Here is a 10,538-nt window from a genome sequence, read left to right as displayed (position 1 = left end):
GAACATGTGTTATTGTTTTAATGACACATTCTGACACATCTGTCAGAATGTATAATCATTATCCCCACGCTGTTAACATTCCTGTCATGAATGTCATATCTAATAATAAGTGGTTCGGTGTACGCGGAATGTCTGAAATGCAGTTTGGTTTCATTTCCGTCACGGAGAATTTACCTGCTGTGTGATTCTTCGGAACAAGGAGCCGGAAAGGTGTGCGTGTGAACTCAACTAGCTCAAGTATCAAACTGCATATTTCCCACACTGCATCATCATCATCATCATCATCATCATCATCTTTAGTAGGCTACACTTCACACTGCAAAATAGTTTGTTTGGCTAACAATAACTGTATTAAGTTTATAGTTGGTAGCCTACTTTAAGTTTAACATGTAAAGTTTTACATATAGGCCTACAATTTTACATTAAAATAAACAGGTTAAGTTCCGCCCCTTCCGCTGTCCCCCATGGGACCTTATTTCAGAAAATTATGTAGGGTAGTCAGTGGCTAAGTTGATGGAGAGACAAATGTTTTTGACCCCATTTGAATTGAGGTGTCGAACTTCATATGTAAAACTGAGCCTTTATAATCTATCTAAAATCTTATGTTGTGCAGGGTCACATTTTTATTGTAAGATTACTATTTTGTTTAATTTAGAGATACCCTTAGTTATATAAAATAAAATCATTCTTTAAAATACATGAAAATAGTTCCATCGAGGCTTAACTGAAAAGAAAGTAAGTCTTTTCTACACATTTTTGTCTGGTTGGAGAATGAGATACACTTCTACACATACTTGTAATGCTATTTTTAAAGGCCTTTTTTTCCTTCACTTATGATATATTAAGTGCCTTTCATTTTCCCACAAAGTCCTTTCATAAGCGGCTCCTTCAGTGCAAGATGCTTACTCTCCACAGTAAGCCTCTCCTCAGAGCATGACAGCAAACATGTCACGGAGACCTCGACTGGTGAACCCAGACCTCTCCATAAATTCCAAGCATGCAAACCCTCAACCAAAACCACATTATTGACAATGAGAAAGGCACCGCTGCAGAAAAGTCAAGCATATGACCTGCATTAGAACGGGTATGTTTCCGATAATGCGTGAAGAGGAATGTGCAAAATGAAAGGTTGGCTGCTGCACGACTAAAAGGGTCATTCTGAAAGGAAATGTGGGAGTTAAAGGGAGAGTAATTCCCTGCATGCTTAGGCTTATTAAATATGTAGCAGAAAGGAAATGTGCTCTCTTTTAGTCTTTAGCCAGACCCCCTCTGGCTGCCAACCAAGTGATGCCCACAGCCTGCACGTTCAGGTAAAAAGCTTAAACCGTGGCCTCATAGAAAGGTAATTCTTCAGAGGGGATTATAATATTCAAGTCATTTCTTCCCCTGACCTTGACCGTCCTGAGGCTGTCATGTCTTCTTCCTCAGCCACGAGCAAACACATCCCCTCTCCTGTTCTGTGCACCCCTCCCTCCCATTGCTTTAAATATTGAAGATGGATAATGGCGTTCGCCTTCTTCCCAAGGCAGAAAGCTTGGAGATGGAGAATCAAGCGCATTAAAGCACATGCATGTCCTTAGACATGCCAAGAAACACAAGATGCCTCATTCAAGAATAAAACCAAGGATTCAACTTTACTCAACCCCATCTCAATGCGATTTTTTGCCACGTTTTTGAGTAGTTGTGCTGTGAAGCAACTTAATTCTACAACCCAGTGAACACTATTACGCATCAGTAGCCCCTCCCTGCCTCCTTAATCTAAATCCCCATTTAAATCTGTAATGACAGCGCAGATGTTGCACTACCACACGGAATAAGGTGCTGCTTGGTGTCATGTCATAATCACTGCAATAATCATGATCACTTGAAGCCGATGGATGCCTTAAAGGGGCTATTTTCTGAATTCATACATGTTATTCCTATTGTCTAATACAGTCGAAAAAAATTAATAAACATGAACAACTCTCTCCCGAATCTAAAAACTAGAGTGCTGAAACTCAAACTTGTGATGTCATAGGGTATAAAGTGTGGAGCTGCTCCATAGACAATGAATGGGGGACTGATTTTGTGGACCCACAGAATGTTTGTTTTATTTTTTTTATACCTAAATGAGCTTTATTTTATTGTTGTGTTCTCAGTTGTGAAACAGCAATTGTTCCCATATACTCAGATCATTCCCCTGGGTGCTCTCTGTGTCATCTATACTATCTCTCCCAATTCATTTTCTATGGAGCAGCTCCACACTTTACACCCTATGACATCACAAATTTGAGTTTTAGCCCTCTAGTTTTTGGATTTGTGAGAGAGTTGTTCATGTTTACTAATACTTTTGGACTGTCTTAGACCATAGGAATAACATGTACGGATTTTGAAAATGGGTGTAGTTCCCCTTTAAGTATTTCTATCAGCAGTTTTCACACCTGGGCAGTAATAATATCAATTTAAATTGGCCAAAGTGCTTTTGGTAATATAACATTTCACTTCAGAATCAGAATCATATTTAATGAATTCATTCAGTATTCATTTTGGCTTCGTCCCAAATTGTATGTATCTTTTCGAACGCACTGAACCGTAATTTACGTCGTCACTTCCTGAGAGCCTTCCTTGCCGGTTGGAGAAGTGTAACCATGGTAACCCGTGCCAACCTCATGTGATGAAAACGTCAAGAGAACCAAAGTCTGAATAAATTTAAAATATATTTAAACGCCTAGCAAAGTGGAATCACAGTTAAATTGAAGTGTTATTAATGTTACGGAGCTGTACGTCAACGTCTGTTATGAACGTTGTCGTTACTACCGCACTGTATTGTGGGATGTTTATGCTGCCATATTGTCCAGCGTTACATACTGTAATATTTCATACTAAGGTTTCGGACACTAAAATATCTCACATACTGTTTTAGCGCACTAAATAGTATGTTAGTATGGAATTTCGGACGCAACTTTTATTTTACACCAAAAAAGAAATACAAAAATGCAGAACTTTGAGGATTTTTATTTTACTTTGATATGTCTTATAGGATGCAGTCAAATAAAACAATACATTATACATTCTGAATTAAATATCCACACCCCTAAGAACAAAGGCAAATGTTCACAAAAAAAATGGCAAAACAATTCTTGGACCTCAACAGTCAGGCCAACACAAATAACAAGCTGCCATCTTTTCTCTCTTTAAATAATGTGCAAACAAAACATCACATGTTTGTTAAGTATAATTGTAAACTCAGAGATACAAGCTGAAATATCAGCCCCTTATATATATATATTATTTATTTTTTTACTGTAAATAGTGCAGAAAAACTGGTGATCACAGTTTGGGAAGACTTTAGAGTTGGTTGGTGGAGCTGGTGGTGGTATTGTGCACGTGTGTTTGTAAGTGAGGAAAGAAGGGAGGGTTACATGTGGTGGACCAGCAGACGGACAACACATGGTTGACCATCTGCACGGGCGACACAATTGGTTTGCCTTTCTGGAGTCTGGGGGTTTTGGGAGATCTGTTGGCAGGTAAACACCATCCTCCAGAGGAAGAAGACAAAGTAAGCATTGACAACAGCACCTCAGCACCTGTGAAGAACTAACAATATCTCCATTAGGCTGTAGATAATCCCACATAGAGGTTAATATACAACAAATGCAGCACAAACTGCAGAATAAAGAAGGATTATAAGTTATAGGAGGCCTTGAGACTGCAATCAGGGTCATGGTGAGGTGTCAGTGAAGGGGTAAGCGGTGTTTTGAGTGCGTTATGGGGGGGCCCTTTTAGTCAGGAGTGTCCGAACGGGGCCTGCGTGTCCAGGGGTCTCTGGACGATGACGGCGTTGGACAAATCGGCCTCTTCTAGACTCAATTCTTTGTCACTGAGCTCCCGGAAAGGAACTGATGTTGTCAGGACGAACGGTGGGCAGCTCCTCTGGCAGCGTGCCACGAAATCTTGAACATCAGTTATCCTAGAGAAGGAATTAGAGATGAAAAATTAAAACAATATAAACAAGAGACGATTCCTCATGCCTGTTCCTTCTCTGTAGCAAAGCATCACCGCTCAAATTCTCCACTCTCTCTCTTGTGACACATGATGTCTCTCTGAAGCACTATACTAGTAACGTCATCCATTATTAATCACGGCCCTGCATACACGAGCAATCCTATGGCAGACCCTACTCCTCGCACACCAAGGCTGGCTGAAGGTTGGAGGGGTTCAGCCCTCCCTATCCTTAAGCTAACCCTGTTATATAAATGCTGCATCCGAGTTACGCAATCCCTCTCTGGGGATTTTATAGATCCACTCCGTTGCTACATCTCAGATTATGTTTTCTGCAGCCCCATGCACTGGCGGGGGATATAACATGCACCGTGCCTTCAACTCCAGCAGACTAGAACAAAGCATTACGTAATCCTCAAACAAACCCCCCTCAGCAGCTCTAGAGCTAGTACAAACAAAAAATCTTATGTCATCCCTTGAACTACTTCTTCTCCTGCGATGCTTGAGATTAGGTGATTTACAGAGCAGCATAGTAGGGGTGGAAAGTGGCAAGATATTCCTTACGCAGAATACTCTTTAATATGTGGATATAATTTGATGATTTCAAGATCAGATGAGTTTTGGCCCTTTGGACTTTGTGATACTCACCGATGCGATAGGTTAAACCTCTGCACCAGTCTCCTGCCGTCGGCCAACCAGATCTGCAGGGAGGTGACAGGAAGGGCGTGGTCTAGTGTTACCATGGGAATAGGAGGAGATTCTCCATCCTCATGCACAGATGGTGACCTGGCCACTACTCTGGGTGCAACGCTGGGAGTAAACAGAAGTAAACAACAGATTACAAATCAGTTAAAAGTGCATAAATACAGCATGTGCACTGTGTGTTTTCTAAGTCAATTACTGTGTAGGCAGACAAAACTCTTTTTATAAGCAAAATATTGTTTGGACTCTCTGGACAATTTAGTATTCATACTGTGATTCTACGAAAATGATGAGTTCATAAGGTCTGTTTGCTCAGATTTGCTTGTGGGTGTTTTGATACCTGGATTTAGAAGGACACCTAGTGGTAAAAAGTAGTATAGTATCTAGGAGCTTGAGACAGACACTACTTTAAAACTGTGGTAGGCAGAATATTTTTGGCATCATTGGGCAAAAATTCCATTATAACCTTTCAGCATATTGTAATTCAATGCTCACCGCTGCGGCGCAACGCATACGGTTAGCAGAAGGCTTAATTTTTAGCAACATTTTCTCTCCATCTCTGAAACACTTTCATGATATTGTAGCTAATTAGAGCCTCGAATCCAAGTATGTAAGTAAAATGTATTTATATAGCGCTTTTCACAGACATGCATCACAAAGTGCGTAATAAGATCACTATGCAAACATACAAGAAAGGGCTCATATAAAGATGTGGTAACCATACGAGCCACGTGATTAATAAATGAAAAAATAAAAAACACAATGAATAGAGAAAAGTACATAGTAAATACATAAAGTGCAAGCCTGGTTCATACAGGTTTCCGAAAAACAAGTCTTTAACTGACCTTTAAAAGAATCTACAGAGTCAGCGGACCGTAAGGGTGCGGGCAGAGTATTCCTTAGTTTAAGTGCTACAGCCTTGAAAGCTCGATCACCATGGGTCTTAAGGCGAGTGCGTGGGACAAACAAGTTTTGTATATTTGACCTAAGAGAGCGAGATGATGAGTAAGGGCGAAGTAGACCAGACACATATGCAGGAGTCTGACTGTGCAGTGCTCTGTAGGTGAGAGTAGGAATTTTAAAGTGGATCCTAAAGGCTACCGGGAGCCAATGGAGAGATCTGAGTATCGGGGTGATGTGAGACCTTATATTTTTCCTAGTGAGTAGTCTAGCGGCAGCATTCTGAATTGATTGCAGACAATCAAGAGCAGACATACTGAGTGAGGAGAAAAGTGCATTACAGTAGTCAACGCAATATGAAATAAAGGCGCGTATAAGCATCTCTAGTTCAGTCGTTGAAACAACAGATCTCAGTTTACTGAGTGGTTTCTTAAGTGGAAAAAACAAGATCTGGTCAGATGCTTAACATGGGTGTCAAACGTCAAGGATTGATCAAATATTATCATCTCAAAGGGCTTTACAGGCCCACAAGTTTACAAAGAAAACAAGAGGGTAGTTCTCATAGAATTGCTGCTATAGAACAGCATCAGCATCACAATGATGATGGGGATGATGTTTGAAATGAATGACCAGTACTTGGACAGGTTACAGTATGAAGCGTGTCAACATGCCCCTGCTCATCTGGTGGGAGGGGCTTAGGACAGAGGGGAGAAAGGAGAGTTGCAGGATGAGGGCTGTATTTCCAAATTCAGGTGTTTTTTTGCATTTTTTTCACAGGAGACTGCCACTTGAATTACAATATGCTGAAAGGTTATTATGGATTTTTTGCCCAATAATGCCAGAAATAAACTGCCTCCCCCAGCTTTAAAACAATAAAGCCAACTCAACAGGTCCATTATTGATTATTTATGACATTATTTATATGCTAAATCACTCTTTTTTAATAAAGGTCAAATCATGTGTCAACATATATAATACTCTGAAATGTAACCTTTTACTTGGTAATATTATCACAGCAGCAATCTCTTACCTGCCCAGTCGGTACCCTCGGCCGCTGAAGGGGTGAAAGGCCCTCTTCCTGGGAACATAATTTTCCTCCGTCAGATCCTCCACGCTGATCTCCAGCTCCTCCTCCTCCGCTCTGCTCTCCCACTCCGTCGGAAGCTCCCTGAGACAGACAAAAGACCGGGCTCGGAGTCTAGTCACATCAATCAATATGACAAATGAGCAGTAATGAACAGTATGCTTTATCTATCTCATGTCGCCTGGTTGCGGTCTGTGAGGGACATCTTTACTGCCTTTGGGGACTGATGGGGTTAGACTGTAAGATCGAAACCAAGGACAGACATTATGTTACTTTTGAGTTACATATGCTCTATCTAAACACTGGATGTATACAGTATATACATTTCACATGTAATGTGAAGCGTTAAAGGGATTGTTTGCATTTGTATTTCTTAAAAGAAAAAGTGAACCACCATTTAGAGCTTAAGTGAAATCTGAAAATTAGTCATTCACCAGCAAAGCCTAACCTTTATTTTTGAAAAACATTGTGACCTGTGGTCAATCTGAATGAGTCAACAACATGCATCATCTGACTTGGCTATACGACAGTTCTCCTTACTGATGGAGATTTCAGGTCGGACACTGGCTTTAGATAACAGTTGAGTGCAGTTGAGCAAACTTTAATTTTATGTTACTGACATTTAAACAATATATTAGTCTAGTTTAAATAAGAAAAGGAGGAAGAAAGAGCGAACAAAGCAGAGAGAACTGAAACTGAAACGCAACTTTATTTGGTATTTATGTAATGTACTTCTCCGTAATTCTGTTTTATACTTGGATACACTATAATAAAAAGGGTTGTTATTTAATGTTTTTATTATACTTCAGAAATTGCATCAATAAATCACTGATACAGGGTACAGTGGTTTGTCATGGACACAAGCCATATTTTCTCAATACACCCCAGAGCCAACAGAAGGTGATGAAGCGGAACGCCACAATAAAAAATAAAGTAATAATAATAATAACACTGCTTTGTTATTTGCTTTTGATCGGCTGGAGAACAATATGTGTGGCAATATCTGACCATCGTATGTAGCATTGTCCTCCATCTTTAACCGCTTGACAACGTGAGAGGAACAAATTAGGTTGTTTCGGGCACAAAGTACGGGCCATAGGATGAGTTATTAAAATCCAGAAATCCCAGTGCTTGTTGAAGTAGCTGATAAGTCACTGATATCAATCAACATCCGTATATTATGGTCCTTTTGTGCTTTAAGATTGTAAAATATTACTCAATACATCTGTAACACCTGTAATATTCTGTCTTGGCCGCTTTTTATGCCATCATCATTGAAAATCAGTCGTCGCTTTTTCATATGTCAGTGGACTAATTTGCCTAATGTTCACGTGTCTTTAGGCTGCGGTGGAAATGCAGACAACAATGGGCTGAAGGAAACTTTTAGTTCCTTGAAAAGTAGTTTTCCGGGGACTTTTTTTGGTGGACACCTGGCTTTTCACTCACCCCCTTTTGATGGAATCCAGGAAGTCTTGGTTCTCTGGTATAGAGTAGCTGCGAAACTCTTGATCATTTACAGTGAAGCCATCCTTCCACAGCCTCACCACCATCTCCACCTGGAATACAGGACAAGTAAATTAACCCTGATCAGCCTGAGACACAGTTATCCCTGTACAGTATGTGCTGAACTCCAAAGCTGAAGGAAGGCTCTGCTTGGAGGACACATAGGTGTTAACATGAGCGGGTTAATGAGCACATATAACTGTAATATCACTGTAGATTACTCTGACTAACAATGTCCCCTGATTTTTTTTAATGTATTTCCCTGCCGCTCATTTTGTATTTATCAAACACACATTATTTATATAACATTATTACAGTATGTGGGAGTTATATTCATTCATTCATAGGCTATAAGTCTACAAATGTATTTACGCAAAGTTAATGTCAACAATCCCAAAAGATGTCTGTGGACATATTGGAGCTTTCCTGTGTCAGCTACAGAATGCACATGTGCAGAGATGTGGCCCTGAAGATCTAGTGATGTGACTGTGAATGTGGTTTTGCTTACCTTGGATGTCCCCGAGGCATCGTAACAAATCTTCTCCACCTCATCGAGGAGGTCCTCTACCGAGAAACTACGCCTCATTGGAGCCTCCTCTTCATTTTCTTCACTGACAACCCATTAAGAAATAGACAATAGTAAATGGACTTGCATTTATATATAGATTCTTTTTAGTCTTCCGACCACTCAAAGTGCTGTACACTACATGTTAGCATTCACCCATTCACACACACACATTCATACACTGATGGTGCAAAATGCCAACCTGCCCATCAGGATCTAATCTACTCATTCACCACACCGATGGCACAGCCTTCGGGAGCAATTTGGGGTGAAGTATCCTGCCCAAGGACACTTTGACATGCGGGCTGGAGGAGCTGGGGATCGAACCGCTGACCTTCAGATTGGTGTCTTATTGAATTCAGCCTGCAGTCACAGGCTTTATAGTGCAGAAATATTGCATTATTGAGTTCTCGCCCCCCAAATTATATTCAGGTTTGTACACCAGAAAATGCACCTCAAGGTAAAAAAGTGCTCTCCTTGACCAACCAAATTGATTTCTCATTCTAGATGCGTCACACATGATACTGACATATAAAATCCAGTGATTGAGTTGTATTGCTATTGTTTCTTTCAGGAAAAAATGTTGATAGGAGGTATGAGAACTCTTAAATGTAATTGTTCCATTTAAATATAAGGGATTTTATTTATTTATTTATCTCACTTATTATTGTAAGTGTTGGTATTATTATTGTTATTGATATTACTATCATGACCTCATCATCATTATCTTTATTATTATTCATATTATTAATATATATGTGTATGTATATATACTGTATTATATATATATATTTTACTCATTTATTTTCTTTTTGTTTTGTTTTTGTTCCCCCTATGCTCTACACATAAAAGGAAGGATATCTGTATGTGTGTGTGTAGATATGTGTGCATGTGTACAGTATATTTGTTTAACAGTAGATATATGCCATATATGCCCATCTACCCTCATTCAATGCCAAACACACACCCATTATCCACATCACACACACACACACACATACACACACACACACACACACACACACACACACTTCAACCTGCTTTTATCCCCTTGTGTTGGTTTTGTTTTGTACTTTATTTGTTTTTCTCTGTATAATATATTTTGGTCTTTTTTATATATGTCCCTGCATGTCTTCACTTGTTTTGTAATCACTTTATAACACAATAAAAAAAAAAAAAAAGAATAAATAAGGGATTTTAAGGAAAAAAAATCATAATAATTGTTGTGACTTACCATTTTTCATCTTTCTCACCCCCCACAGTGTCAATCTCTTTCATGACGTTGTGTGTTTTCCATCTAAGAAAATAAACAAGTGGACAGAGCAAACGTCATAACAGGGCCTATCACAGCTTTAAAGGGATCTTTGATATATTTCTAGGTAACCTTTATTAGCTCAACGGTTTATTATGAAAATGCATTCACTGGCATTCACAAATCATTTGTATATAACTCTATAACCTCATCGATCAAGCAGCCTGTAGCGTTATCAATAACGATGTAAGTGGGCGTCACACACAGAGCCATGGACGCGCACAGAGCCAACGACACATATATAACAGAGCCTGTGTACCATAACATGGATTATATAAACATATACACACACAGTAGATGCTCGTTTGCATGCACGTATTAAGGTTAAGGACAAATAGTGATTTACCAGTCCGTGTTTGGTCGGTTAATCCCGGGCTACACATCTGTAGCAGCCATACATTTCGTGCAGCAGCTCTTCTGCTGAGCAATGTGTGTGACGCATGTTGTGACGTTTGCAGTGCCGTAAATCGACACTCTCTTTTCGTAAACTG

General features: G+C 39.7%; 1 protein-coding gene across 1 annotated transcript; it reads right to left on the bottom strand.

Annotated features, from left to right (window-relative positions):
• Positions 1 to 2,975: 2,975 nt before the first annotated feature.
• ubxn2a (UBX domain protein 2A) lies at positions 2,976 to 10,538 on the bottom strand. The gene is made up of 7 exons (XM_037751408.1): positions 10,394 to 10,538; positions 9,970 to 10,032; positions 8,679 to 8,781; positions 8,114 to 8,223; positions 6,614 to 6,751; positions 4,630 to 4,791; positions 2,976 to 3,949 (listed from the first exon to the last, which is right to left on the bottom strand). The coding sequence occupies exons 2-7, from the start codon at positions 10,011 to 10,013 to the stop codon at positions 3,766 to 3,768; spliced, it is 741 nt and encodes a 246-aa protein (XP_037607336.1). The 5' UTR covers positions 10,014 to 10,032; positions 10,394 to 10,538; the 3' UTR covers positions 2,976 to 3,765.

The sequence above is a fragment of the Sebastes umbrosus genome, chromosome 18 (genome assembly GCF_015220745.1).
Source record: "Sebastes umbrosus isolate fSebUmb1 chromosome 18, fSebUmb1.pri, whole genome shotgun sequence".
NCBI lineage: Eukaryota > Metazoa > Chordata > Actinopteri > Perciformes > Sebastidae > Sebastes > Sebastes umbrosus.
The sequence above is the reverse complement of the archived record's forward strand: the minus strand, read 5'-3'. Positions and strand labels throughout refer to the sequence as shown.